This window comes from Callorhinchus milii, unplaced genomic scaffold (assembly GCF_018977255.1).
Source record: "Callorhinchus milii isolate IMCB2004 unplaced genomic scaffold, IMCB_Cmil_1.0 Scaffold3, whole genome shotgun sequence".
Classification (NCBI taxonomy): domain Eukaryota; kingdom Metazoa; phylum Chordata; class Chondrichthyes; order Chimaeriformes; family Callorhinchidae; genus Callorhinchus; species Callorhinchus milii.
The window spans coordinates 64,678,071-64,692,383 of NW_024704744.1; the positions used below are offsets into that span (position 1 = coordinate 64,678,071).

A 14,313-nucleotide genomic window follows, 5' to 3' on the forward strand; every position below is an offset into this window, starting at 1 on the left:
TTTAACCTCCATCATGCCAGTTCAGCTTCAAGCGCCTTTGCATGTTAAGAATACCTGCTCTAAAATCAGAGACGGTTCCCATGTGACTCCTCAGTTAAGGAATTCCATTTGAAATCACTGATCCTTGGATCCCATTTTATCAAAACTACTATCTAGTTCATCTCTGGCTCATTGTATGTGCTTTCTGGATTCTTACCGCATTCCTGTGTGGTTACATCATTAAAATAAGAATACCGCAGCCGTCTTAATGCAGAGGAGAAAGTTAAATTCCTGATCTAGGAGGCAGCATATGGAAATTACATGCTTTCCCACAAAGAGGAATAGGAAACTGTCCAAAAAAACAAGAATCACCCTAGACTATTTGTGTGAAGATAAATGAAGCACAACATATCCTAAGAGAGAGAAACTGGGGAAATTTCTTTTTTTATAAAAAGGGAATGCTTCAATCACATATTTCCATTTCTAATCACAAAAAGACAATGGTAATAAGGCAAAAATGTACTATATAAGAGCACCATCTAGTGTCAGCACACAAGTTCAAACAATTCTCGATCACACTTATTTACAGCTTACATAGAATTACATACATACAGTACAACAATGTAATTGGCCATTCAGCCCAACTAGTCTCTGCCAGTATTTATACTCACGAGCTTTCCATTCATCCCAGTTCCCCCTTATCCCCCTTTAATACCTCTCTATTCTTTTCTGACAACTTTTGTTCAGATAACCTATCTGAAATGCATTTCAATACAGATACAAGAACCACAACTTTAATTTACTGGCTCCGTATTTGTGGAACTATTCTTAAAATTAGTGCCGTTTCACCATTAGGGTGCAGCAGCTGAACATTTCCCTAAATTCTTTAGGTGTCAGTCTGATGCAGCAGCACTCTCACCTCCACGTCAGAAGGTCATGGGTTTAAGTGCAATGTTGAGACTTTGAACTCAGTCTAGGCTGGGGTACATTGGGGTACAGCTGGATTGTCGGAGGTGTCAACCTTTGGATGAGATGTTAAACCAAGGTTCCACCTGTCTGTTCATTTGAACGTTAAAGATATTATGGTAATACTTGAAAAGAGAAGAGTTTCTTCAGGTGTCCTGGCCAACAATTCCCCAGAAAAAATGGTCTTTCACTTCAGGGCTGTTTGTTGGACATGCTGTACACAAATTGGCCTATAAGTACAGTCACTACAGTTCACAGTAAAATCCTGATAGAAACTTTGAGATGTCTTGACAACATGATAAGGCACAATATCAATGCAAAGATTATTTTTAACAAGCTGGCTCATGGACACGGTCATCTCTTTGATTGCCTGCAGTTACAAATGTTGAGCATATTTAATGTTGACCGAAGGCACAGTCGAAGAGTAGGGTCTTGAGACGGGTCTTGAAGGAGGCAAAGGGAGGGACTGCAATGGAGAATATGAGAATTACCAAGAATTTTGAAGAGCACTTTAACCCTTCTTTCAATTAGCAGGTGTTTAAAATCCAGTCTTGGCATCACTGAACTACTTTTTCCTGAGTTAGAATTTTTGCTTTAGTACTACAGCAGTTTCAGGAGTAGGATTTAGACCAGAATACTTAATTTTGCGATGTTTTTGCACAATAGGGCTTGGACCTTCCGCTATGCTCCAATAAAACTTTAAAAACACTATTTATCAATCCCAATACTACCAAAAGGATAGTTTAAAGCAGTTCCTATCACTTTACAAATCTTTACAGGCTTTCACGCAATTTACGTGCTTAAGCTTTTAACAACTGGCTTAACTTCTATTTAAATGATAACAGAATAGGAACATTTATAAATCCTGACTAATTACACTAATACTGTTAGGAGCTAATATGATTAAACCAATATCTATGGAGCCACTATAAATGAGACTGGAACATTTATAGTAATATAATGGTGTTAACAATTCTAAACCCTCCGTGCCATCTGGTAAGATACGATGATAGCTTGCATTTAAATAGCACCCTTCACACAAGATAGCATCTCATGTAATCTAGTTTGGATCGGAAAATTTCAGGATAACTTCTAGCATTAAATTTATTTTTGCAAATTTAGGATTTCTTCCAATTTCATCATATTCTCTGTGTGTTACTGTTAACCATGAAATTAAATGAACCAAACAATGAGCTGTGAGAATCCAATGATATACTGTAACATACACCCTTATTGGAGAGAATAAACCCAAACAGGTCAATCAATCTTATACTGTGGCTGGGTTTACAATCCAACTGTGTGTACATAAGCACCTACATTTTATTTAGTATCTCTATCGATGCTCCATTCCTCCTTAAATCCAAGCTGACATTTAGCAAAACTCAATTAGTCAGCAGCATGCAATTCTGGGGGATTTGAAAGACAGTGCTGCTATAACTCAGTAATGGGTCAGCCTTTGTAATAAATAGGTAACTGTAAAACAGATATTTATACAGTAAACATAGATTACCTAAAAATTGCATATTCAAAGTGTTTATGAATGAGTTCAGAACTATCTGAACTCAGTGCAAGAAATGGGATATAGAAATGTATTACATCAACAAATTATTAACAAAAATGTCAAAGAAGAGGTGAGGTCAGAGTCAATATATATTTTTTCTCTGTACTGGACTCCTCCTGCATGGACTCCTAAGAGCATGACTTGAAATACATTAGAAATGCACTAACATCGAACAATTGCAGATTTGCAATAGACTTAAAATGGCTACAACTACATAGCGCTTTAATGCTTCAATGTGTGGTGCCAAGCAGTGGTGAGGCACAGATTTGTTCCTGCAATTTCTCATATAATAAGTTCTTTATCTCAAATGTGCTGTTGGAATAAAATGCAACGTGGAAACTAGGTACTTGACGTTTGGAAAAAAGCAAGCGAGAGAAAGGGGGAATGCTCCAATATATGCTCTAGCAGTTGTCTCAACAATGTATTAGCTGAAACTGAGGAAAAGTTTACTTGTTTGCACTTTTGATTGGTCCATGGCTGGGTAAATATTTTACTGGTTGAGTGAGATGAAGAAACATGGTTAGCTAATAGGGATAATAATTTCAATGGAATAAATGTACGACTTATGCACTCCACATTTCCTCCTGTTGGAAACTCACCCCAAACACCAGATTTCCCAGTTTTAACAAAAAAATTGCAAATAGGAGCATTCTGGTTTCTCTACTCACAAGACCTAGCAGAAGTCCCAACACTATTTTACAAGTATTCAGTCTACAAAGCCAATAGTTCTATCAGTAGAAAGCTGATTTCTATCCCACAGAAATTTGGTCCCTCACTTTCATTGAATTTCAGCCTGGTGACTGACTGACAAAATGTAACTGCTTGCTAGCCAGACTACTGAATTCAATTGAGTGGCAGGGTGCCCATCCTGCCATGTTGAACGCTTCATCCTGCTTGCTGATGCATAGCAGAATAGATACCCACAAATCTTGTCACTTGAACAAAGAATATAAAGGAACAAAACTGAAATATGCATGGGGGGGGATCTCAGCAGTATTTGTACTTTAGTAAGTTTTCAATCTATTTCCAGCATCTTGGGGCAGCCTCCCGACATGAAAGATGGGATATAAACACAATTTGTTGTTGTTTCACTGAGCACTAACAATAAAAAAAAACTATTGGCTCTAGAAGATGAAGATTAAACTTTGAAGGTCAAAACATCTTTCAAACAAATTGTGTAAATGTTATTTTACAAAACCAGTCTTAAACATCATGTTTTATATTTCAGGGACTTCAGTGGTTTATTCATATAATGAACACCTAAATTGAATGTGAATGAGCTCCATCACATTCAAGTTTAGTATTTGTTAAGGCTTTTGGTGCCATCTAGTGACATTTACGAGAGCTTTGCAACTGCTGCTATATCAGTTACCAATTAATTTTAAATACAATCTTGTTTATGCAAATAAAGCCTAACATGATAGCTGTTTTACAGCTTTAATCTAATGCAGCAGTGAATTCATTGCACTCAATCAGTTGTAAATATTTAAGCCTTCCGAGACGCCGCCCGACGTGAATAGTGCTATAAGTTGTTATTTTTACATGCAAGGGTGAGTTTTACTATCACTAATTTAAGATTATGCTAACCAGTGTCAAAGACAAAGCCAACCGCTATCTCTTTTACCTTGCTGTTTGAACTTGCACTTTGTCTCCCTTCTGGAAACCTGCGTGAAGAATGTACAATACCAAGACCATCCTGGGTGACCTATCACATGAAGAAACAACAGGTATGAAACAGAGGGAAAACCAGAATAATTACTGATGATTCACTGCTCTCAGATGAAGGTGCAGCAGCGCATGAGCTTTTGGAGGAGCTGCATTGATGGCCTGATTGAAATTCTCGTCTCATACATTATTCTGATAATGTCAATTTTGATGTACAGTAATTAGACATGATTGTGCACCAACGTGCTACACTACAGACACTTGTGGATTACAAACATGGTAGCTTTCTAATCTGCTTAAGCCATCAGCCAGAGATTAGTTGCTTCAGGGGGTGGGAGGCGAGAAAGAAGGCAAGTTAATCTGAGTTGCTGTCCAATATCCCCTAGTGATCAATTGCTGAGCTAGAATGGCTTACCTTGTCGTTCAAGAGAGCTAGGGATAATTTATACACACTTGTTAGAATTACTTACCACACTTCTGCACTGGATGAATAATCGTTTGTACATTCCCAGAAACTCATCAAAATCGATCACTGATGGAACAAGGAATACACAAGTTATTTTATCTTTAGGATTGTACTTCTGGAAGAAAGTTTGAACATTTTGGATTAAATGACCTAAAACACGTCATAAAGAAAACATTATATAAGGTTAGAACAAGGCAGCAGGCTAAAAAGGCAAAAAACGGTATACTCTGTTTCCAAGTCTGTTTTAGAGTGTGTAGAGGAAGAGGTGGAATATTTTCAAAATATTCAACCAAAATATTCACCGAACTCTTGATAAGGGAATAGACAGTTAATCTGCTCCGAAACTTCTTCAATATCAATTGCAGGTAAATTGCCAGGACAGTCTCCAGAATGGCCCAGGGTGACCCGTGGAGTCCTATAGCTCAGTGGTTAGAGCACTCGCCTTGCAAGCGAGAGGAATTGGGTTTGATTCCCAGGCAGGGCAAAACGTTGGGCAAATTTCTCTAATCCACACGCCTGCTTATGGCCACCACCCACACCCCTCCCAATCAGCTCGGACCGGGCTCTGCCACTGTTAAGTGCTCTGAGACGCTAACCTGCGTGGAGAGGGCTATAGAAGTGCAAAAAGTTGTTGTTGTTTAACTAGCAGTAAGTAGGAACACTACTTGTCCAAAGGGGTAATAATCTCTTAAAAAATAAGTAATAATAATTTGGTCACTCAATCGACCACTGTTTTTGGGGCACTGCTGTGTGCAATTGGCTGCTGCGTTTCTCCCAAAAAATATGGAGTAAATTCACTTTACAGTATATTCTGTGAAGCGATTTCAGAAGTCTCGAAGATGTGATAAGGCACTATATCAAATGCAAGGATTATTATCATTATTATCCAACACCCTATCTGAATTGGCTCTGAGAAAACACACCTAGTAAAGCCAGGCAGGTCCCAACCACATTACTGATGGTTGACTAGCCTGTCTGGTTCATCAAGGACACACATGCCCTATCCAAACAAGTTCTGTGATGCCACAGTCAGCATCGTGAATCCAGCATTGGATGCTTTTGTTTTTGTTTTTTGAAAAGAAAAGTCGTCCAAATTAGAACAATAGTTACCAAGTTCACTCTAACACAATAAGTATTTTGAGGTTTAGGAAGCAATGGTCACATTATCTGATGGCCATTTGGAGTGGAATGTTTTTGGCAAAGTGAGCTTGGTTCAGATATTCATTGTCGTGATTCTATACACGTGTACTTTATAATACAACTCTTTAGTAGCAAACAGGAATAAACATATTTATGCTTGCCAGACTTTTAGCAGTTGATCCTTTTCAGTTAAAATTGAAATATCCATTTGTGAGTATTCCTTGACTATTTCTTAACTACAGATTAAGTAACCCAGCCATTGGATATACAGTTTAGCAGTCACCATATTAATTATTAAACACTTCAAATATGTTAGTAAGGTAAAACGTTGTTATGGTGAATAAGTTACTGAATGCCCGGAACTTCAATAGCCTCAGTAAAAACATACATTTTATTTAATCAGTACATTAAATTAGGCACCACAGCACTTACCATTATTAAAATCTTTATCCACTGCTCTAAACTCATCATTTACATATCTTTCCAGCATATTCCTATGAACAAAGAATTTCAAATTGAGATTTTAACAACAAAGTTTGAACAAAACTGTTTATATTAGATGAAGTATCAGCCACTGACTTACTTGTGAAAATGAGGGAAGAGATCCATGAATAGCTCCCTTAGTTCATCCTTACTGATCTCACCATTCTTGTCCTAAAATCAAAGTCACTGATGCTCAACATTATATGAGACAAACATTTTCAAATGTAACCTTTAGAAACACAATACATTTCAAAGATTCGTTCATAATTATCTACAAATCCAGAGAAGCAATGGCAGCTAGACCTGGAAATTATAGGTTTTAATACAGACCATGCAACCCCATTGAAACACACTTCTTTATGGCACAAATTCAGTTATAACATGGTTGCAATGTGGACTCCATTCACTGTGAATGCACACCTTGCCTGCTTTCTTTTTATGCGCTGTCACTGTTAAACTCAGAGATGCTACCCCGTGTGAGGGGTATAAATATAAGTTTTATTGGTTTTGTTGTACCAGCCAGCGTTTGCTCTGAATGCCTGATTTCTAGGTCTTTGGATCAATGATGACGCCCCATGTGCAGGAAGTGACCTTTGCAGTAACGTGAAGTCAGCCATTTTAGCTCAGCTTTCCCACATCAAATGAATGATGAATTCCTGGTCATCAGGTTGTTGCTGACCTCACTTTCTGCTTTACACATAAAACAGGAAGGCAGATACAAGCTGATGACTCAGAAATGGTCTTTTTTAAGCACACAAACGGGCTAGTATGCCAGGTACATGTGCAGCGAAGCCAGCAATTGCGTTTCACTAAAACGCTGGTCGGAATTCTATGGACCCATCATATTATAAACAGAGCTCCACTGTGTGAAAAAAATTATCAGAGAATTTATAGCTTACCTTATCATAAAAGTCAAACTTTTTTCTGGCTTCTGCCATCTGTTTTGCTGATAATTCCTGATGAAAATCAGAAAAAAATCAGTTTTGAAGCTAAAACATGAGAAAAAGTACTGAAAGATCACAAAATTCTAAATCTATCCCATCGATCATTGTGACGGTGTTATAGGCTTTAAAAATATCAGTAAGAAGTCACCTGGAGTCAGACATTTTACATGCAAAAGTCCTCATTGTGACACAATGAAATGGGAGACACAGCACCACCATTACAACTCACGATGCACTCAGACCCAACGGCGCAAAACAGCTGTTCCACAAGTAAACATAAAACTTGGCAATAAAGGTCAACTGAGACACCAGCAATAACACATTATGTTATTGCTATTTAAGAAAGAAAGAAGTTATATATATGTATATATATATATTTAATTCACATTGGAACCAGCTAGATCAACTACAACAATCTTTTCCAATAATCTGCATTCCTATGTTCTACTGTTAAGAGGCATTCACATAATTGCCCTGTATTAGTTTTATACCAATTTTAGGTTATAACAGTGGCATTGAAATAATGCAGATCAAAGGCGAGGGATAGGAAATTAATAAAAACCTACTGAAACAGAACTAGATGTAATGATACAACTTGTTATGATCAACAAATTTATAAGAACAAATTGCATTTATACTTATAAAGCATCTTTCACATCGGCAAGACATCTCAAAAGCACTGGACAGTGAAGGGTTGCACCCAAGCTGGGGACTTGAGTCAAGAGGAGGGGAAGGGAGGTGGAGGTCATTACGTACTACATTTATACAGCGCTTTTCAAAGTGTTGCACAAAGCCAAATGGGAGCCCAAGATGGGATTGGGAGCTGAGAAAGGTGGACAGGGGAAAGGGGGGAGAGGAGAGGAAAGGTGCCAAAAAGTTTGCCAGACTGACATGATCGATTATTTAACATGAAAGAAAATTATTTTAAACTGTTACACTAGTGTACTGAAAAGCTATTTTTGTGCAACCTGAAAATATGTTGAAGGCTGAAAGTAGATGAAAGGCTAGATTGTGAAGAAGAAGCTCAAGAGACAGTGGCAAGCAATACCCATCACCGGTGCAGAGAAAGCCAGAAACCACAATTACCGTAGGAATAACACTGCGATGTTCACCCTGCAGCAAAAACAAAGGCAGATGTTCCATTACAATAAAATCTGAGAATATATATTTAAAATCAGAATGAAATTCAGTATTCAGGTTAGTGTGAGTGCAGCATATGCACAAATATCCTCTCATTCATTAAAATTATTCATTAAAGTCAGGAACACACCGTTTCCTAAAATGGCAACTTTGCTAAACAATAGTAAATTTAATTTTATATTCCATCAAGATGTGAAATGAGGAAATACACTGATCTAGTCTAGGATTGGATTGGATTAGATAGGGCAAAGGCTGCAAACAAATCAAAGTTTCCAGCGAACTACAAATCAGCAAAACAGAGGTTTTAATTCTCAGGCAAACAACAGCAAATAATCTCAAAATATGAACGTGCATTACCTTCCACTGCGTAAACTGACTTACTTCATAAAAGCTATGGTCTTTTTCTTTTTGCCGGCTTCTTCTCATCACCTCCAATAATATTGGCGCTCCCTTCATTCCTTCTGATTCATGGATCCCTAGCTCCTGAGCAACATTCTCTCGGCCTTCGAGCCCTGTGAACTAAGCACAAAATATGAAAGCTTTATAACCTGAACATGTGGAATCTATGTATCATGAGTATCAATGGCAATGACAGGAATTACAAGCAGATGACATGGTGCTGATATTCTACCTTCGGTCCCTCTAGTGGTAGAATAGTAATTCTAGTGTAACATTTCAACATGGTAGATTACTGTCTTTCCTCTTCATCTTTATTCACTACTCCATTTATATCCTGATAAGGTTTAGCAGTAATGTAAAGAGTTTGTTTGAACAATACTTACAATGTTTTGTTGCAAATAAAAGTGCAGCAAATGGATATGTGACCTCCTTAATTTTGGCATTGTTTTCAAAAAGGCAATTATGCTTTCTACTTTTTGTTCTGTCTCATACAAATAGTTCCATTTCATGCAACAGCTACGAAGCTTTAATGTGATTGAATACATGGAATTTGCTAAAATGTACTCACCTAGGATAACATTAGAATCGTTTGTGCTTTAGCAACTTGTTCATATAATAATCAATAGGAGCTGATGCTATTTTCTACACTAACTATTAACTTTAACAACAACAACAAATTACATTTGTATTGCACCTTTCACATCGGGAGGACGTCCCAAGGTGCTGGATAGTCAGGGATTTGGACCTAAACAGGGTGTTGGGATTATTGGGGGTGGAGGGCAGGGGTAGGAGTGTGGCCGAAGGCATGGTCGAAGAGGCTGAATGCACGCTCGAAGAGGAGGGTCTTGAGACTCGCCTTGAAGGAGGCAAGTGAGGGAGCAAGACGAAAGGAATGTGGGATGGAGTTCCAAAGGGTGGGGACAGACAAGCTGAAGGCCCGATCGTCGATGGTGAGGCGAGCCGGGCAGGGAACGTGGAGCAGGCCTGCTGAGCAAAGGGAGCAGACAGATCAATAGGGGTTAGCAGGTCACAGAGGTAGGAAGGCTGTGGAGGGCCTTGAAGACGAGGACAAGTATTTTTAACTCTATCCTCTGGGCGATGGGGAGTCAGTGGAGCCAGGCGAGGGTGGGGGTGGTAGGGTTGATGCAGAGAGGAGCCTGATGCAGAGAGGACACAAACTGCAGAGTTCTGGATAACCTGCAGATTGTGGAGATTGTTTCTAAAAGTAGAAACATTACATTTTATGCTTGTATCAGAGGTAAAAATGCATCTGAAGGCTGTTTCAGAAATATACTTGACAAAGCCTGAACATTCTATGTTCTTTACTTTTGGTAATTAAAAGTAAATAAATAAATATGTAAAATTAAAACTTACAGTGCTTGCTTCTGGTTGGAATACTGCCAAAGTAAAGTCCAGGTTGAAAAACTGGAGAAAGTCAGTAACAAGACTAGCCACCAACCGTCCTATGCAAGAAAGAGTCAACTTTATTTCTTATAACAATAATAATCATTGCATTTGATATAGTGCCTTATCACATCTTCGAGAAGTCTAAAAGCGCTTCACGGAATATATTGTAAAGTGAATTGACTGTATATTTTATGGGTGAAACGTGGCAGCCAATTGCACACAGCAGTGTCCCACAAACCAGTTGTGGATTTAAGTGACCAATTCTTTTTTAAGGAATTATTACCCCCGGAAAAGCAATCCTCCAATCGACTAACAACCGGGTTCCTACTTACTGCTAGGTAAACAGAGGCATGTGGAGTAAGGAAACTTGCCCAACATTTTGCCCTGGCAGGAGTTGAACCCAGGTCTCTCGCTTGCAAGGCAAGTGCTCTAACAACTGAGCTCCAGGACTCCACATAAGTCCTGCATTTCTTCCCACAACCAGTTTTCTAAGCATCTCCCTTTTTAAAAAATTACAAGATTATTTTTTTTCATTTGTATTGAAATGCTTACCATCCTTTGTGTTCAGAAACTTTTTCAAATTTTCATTAACCAAGGGGGTTTTGTTCTGCAAGAATAAAACAACAATGAATTCTCCACAGCATTAGATTTTACCCCAGGGGTAGGGGAAGAGGAGGGGGTAAGTGAGTCCCCTTAAAGATGAGCTGGACTGGCTGCAAGGTGACATGCTTGGTATGGGAATGTCAGAATGTAGTCAACTCTCAGTGGTGGTCTCGGTAGTCCAGTGCCTGAGTAAGTGGGTCTGCTGATGTCATGTGGGGGAGGGGGGGGTCTTTCTTCCCATTAAAATGTTCCTCTCCCTATTTTAGTTATTTTTTCTCACTTGTTAACTACCTCTCAGTCTCCTCTATTTGAACCTTTCCATATTTTTTCTGTCCATTCCTACCGCCAGAAGTATTTTGTGCTTCCTATTCCCTTTCAATATCTCAAGCTCACCCTTCAATGTCTAAGCACAAATGTTGCAATAAAGGAATAAATAAAGGACATATTTACTTCAAATTATACAGAGAGATGATGAAACGAAATGTAAAATAGAGGGAGGCTATTCTGATGGCAGTGTGAATAAAAGACATTTGATCTCATCCTTTAAATTTGGTTGAAGAGAAATGTTATGTTTCTCCAGCAGATACTGTAATATGCAATTATCGTTAACAATATGTTGTTCTGCTATAACCTATCCTAAGATAAGCTTCGGTTTCAAATAACAAACTACCAAATGTTTTTAAACAGGACATCCATGTTTTTTTACAGCCCTTACCTCTACTTTTTCCTGTTCTTCAAGAGCAAGGAACACTGCTGCCCGTAATTCAGCCTGAAACAAAAATCTGGTTCAATTTTGTTGTTTTTATATTTTAGCAAAATTATAAACAATGGTTAGATTTATTGCTTTTTCCATATGGCTTTGACAAATAATTTGTTCTCCTTAAACAGAAAGCTGATACATACTGTGATGATAAACTATATTAGAACTTGGGAACCGAGTTCTAGGTATTGATGTAGTTTGGGAAAAGACCCTATTGCAAAAAGTCACCGCTAATCTCTGTGTGAACTTTTCCGATTGATGTAGATGTAGAATATAAAAGTGCAACTGCAGCAGCTCTTGTGTACCTGGCATGCTTGTCTGGATTCAGCACCAGCAAATCTTTTGCTGCTACTCCACCACTAACTTCTTAAAAGCAGCTGAGCTATATCAGAACAGTGTCGGAAGATAAAGGGATAGGTGCTGACTAATGCACAAAGACAAGATAACAGCATCAACATATTTACATTTAGATAATGCCTTTTACATCGGGAGGAACTCCCCAGGTGCTTTAGAGTCCTGGTTGGGCACCCGAGCTGGGGTGGGGAACCAAGGGAAGTGTGTGTGCGTGTGTATGTATGTGCGTGTAGAGGGGGGGGAGGAGATGACCAAAGGCAAGGAGAGAGGAAGGTTTTGTTATGGACCTTGAAAAAGGCCAGGGAGGGGACCATGCAGAGGGACTCTAGGATGGGCTTCCAGAGAGTTGGTGCTGATTGGCTGAAAGCCTGGCTGCCAGCAGTGGGGCAGATGAGTGGGGTGGGATGGCATGAAGCAGGCCGGTGCCCTCTTAGTGGAAGGAGTAGCTCAGTTGGTACAGTTTGAGAGGAGATTTTAATAATAATGGGTATATATTTCACCTACAAAATATTCATTCAATTCAGTTTGCTGTTTATACTGTGAAGCATTTTGAGATGTCGTGAAGACATGATAAGGCACTATATCAAACGCAAAGATTATTATTGTAGTGTTTCAAACCATGACAAATGACATCCTCAATGCCCCAAAACAGACTTCATCTAGAGAATTAAAGCATCTCCAACATAATAATCCACCCTGTCAGATCCGAGCTTTGGTGATCAGTTTGATAAAACTCAGTTATCCTCTCAAACACAGATTTAAATAATTTCTAGGATAGTATGTGACCACATCTGGAACCATAGCCCATACTAGTGTTCTACAAGGTAATGTGTTGAAACCTCCAATAAATAAACCTCTTGTTACCTCAATCCGCAGCTGCAGAATCAACTACACAGAAATCCAAATCTGCACAATCAAAACATTGACAAGATTACTGCAACATGAAATGCTGAGAGCTTTGCCACCATCCACAGTTCGAACACACATCGCTACCCACTAAGTGATGGTTCCACCAGTTGGACACTGGCGATGAGGAAACTGCTATTTATCTTGCTACATACCAATCAAGTTGAATACCAAATCCTGGATATATGAGCTTGAGTTCACAAATCCAAGCTCAAGGTAATGCCTTCCAGCAACTGTCATCCCAAGCCTCAATTTTCTCATTAGCTAGTTGATGGACATCTGCCTTCAGCATGGTGGGAGGACCTTTACAGGACAGCTTGTAACATCCCAGCAACCTTCATGTTGTAGAAGTCTAAGTCCAACGCTATGTACCAGGCTTACTTAGCACCAACTGGTTAACCCTGGTCCGCATGTGAACATTCCTACATTGAAGCCTATTCCAGCTTCCAGGGTTCTCAGTAATAGATCAGTGTTGGCCAGATCCCTGCCCCTCTGCAGCCACTCTCTCTTTTTAACCACAAATTCCCTCACTGCTTGGTCCTGGACTCCACAAATGAGCTGAAGGAACCCCTCTGCCTTATGGCCTGGAGCTCGGAACAGTGAAGGAGAACCTTTTGCATCGTGTACTGTGGAGTGATTGCATTCGTAGCCGGACAGGGCAGCCGGTTGCGTACAGCAATGTCCCACCAGCAGCCGTGAACAAATAAAATGACCAATTTTATTTGGGGTAGAGTTGCCCGGGACACCGGGGGAAATGGCGTTCTCTTTTCGTAGAGCACCATCGGATCTTCACCTCCAGTCAAACAAGCAGACGCGGGACCTCAGGTTACACGGTCGGTGTATAAATGCAACCCCGGTACTGTTGATGGTGCACACATGCGAGTAAGGTGGGTATCTGTATTATTATTATTATTATTATTATTATGTACTATTATGATGTCTGTGAACCAGCTCTGGGGCAACGCGAAGTCAAACATACTTCAAAGTATAGGTGCGGTGCGGCGCTTTGAGGCGCGCGGGGCGACGTGGTGCGGCGCCACATCAAACGCGAGGATTATTATTAATTATTATTATTATTATAGATTATTATAATCATAACCAGTCAAAGCCGCCGCCGCCATTGACCCCGACACTGGGGGGGGTGGGGGGGGGGGTGGAGTTGTGGCCGGCGGTGGTGGTGGGGGGAGAAGAAGAAGGAGAAGCTGCCAAGTGATGCCGTGAGGTGCTGGAGGGAGGGAGGGAGGGAGGGAGGGGGAGAGGTGACCTTGATCTTGTTGAGGAGGCCGCTGCTCTCCAGGGTCTGCACCAGGAGGTCCCGCAGCTCCGTGTCCTCCTCCGCCGCCGACATCTTACCCCCCGCAGCCAGCGCTCCACCCCCGGCCGCACATTCCCCGCCTCACTGTGTGCGGGAGGGGGGAGGGGGTTAAAAAAAAATACACGCGTAATATTTCCATTCTTCTCCTATATATATATATATGTATTAAATGGGGGGAGGTGGGGGGGGGGGTGGGAGGGGCGAATCCATCGCCGCTGCGCTCCA

The 14,313-nt window shown here is 40.1% G+C and overlaps 1 protein-coding gene across 4 annotated transcripts in view; it reads right to left on the minus strand.

Annotated features, from left to right (window-relative positions):
• Window positions 1–14,153, minus strand: part of cep43 (centrosomal protein 43) — a 35,445-nt gene extending 21,292 nt beyond the window's left edge. For 3 of the 4 annotated variants that reach the window (XM_042333269.1, XM_042333267.1, XM_042333266.1), the window contains exons 1-11: window positions 14,038–14,153; window positions 11,469–11,522; window positions 10,703–10,757; window positions 10,118–10,206; window positions 8,726–8,863; window positions 8,291–8,317; window positions 7,160–7,216; window positions 6,361–6,431; window positions 6,210–6,271; window positions 4,642–4,703; window positions 4,131–4,211 (exon numbers count right to left, since the gene is read on the minus strand). In XM_042333269.1, the coding sequence (XP_042189203.1) occupies window positions 4,131–4,211; window positions 4,642–4,703; window positions 6,210–6,271; window positions 6,361–6,431; window positions 7,160–7,216; window positions 8,291–8,317; window positions 8,726–8,863; window positions 10,118–10,206; window positions 10,703–10,757; window positions 11,469–11,522; window positions 14,038–14,121 (780 nt within the window). In that variant the 5' untranslated portion in view covers window positions 14,122–14,153. The remainder of the gene's footprint in view (window positions 1–4,130; window positions 4,212–4,641; window positions 4,704–6,209; window positions 6,272–6,360; window positions 6,432–7,159; window positions 7,217–8,290; window positions 8,318–8,725; window positions 8,864–10,117; window positions 10,207–10,702; window positions 10,758–11,468; window positions 11,523–14,037) is intronic. The other variant, XM_042333268.1, reaches the window with a different exon arrangement.
• Between the last annotated feature and the right edge of the window lie 160 nt (window positions 14,154–14,313).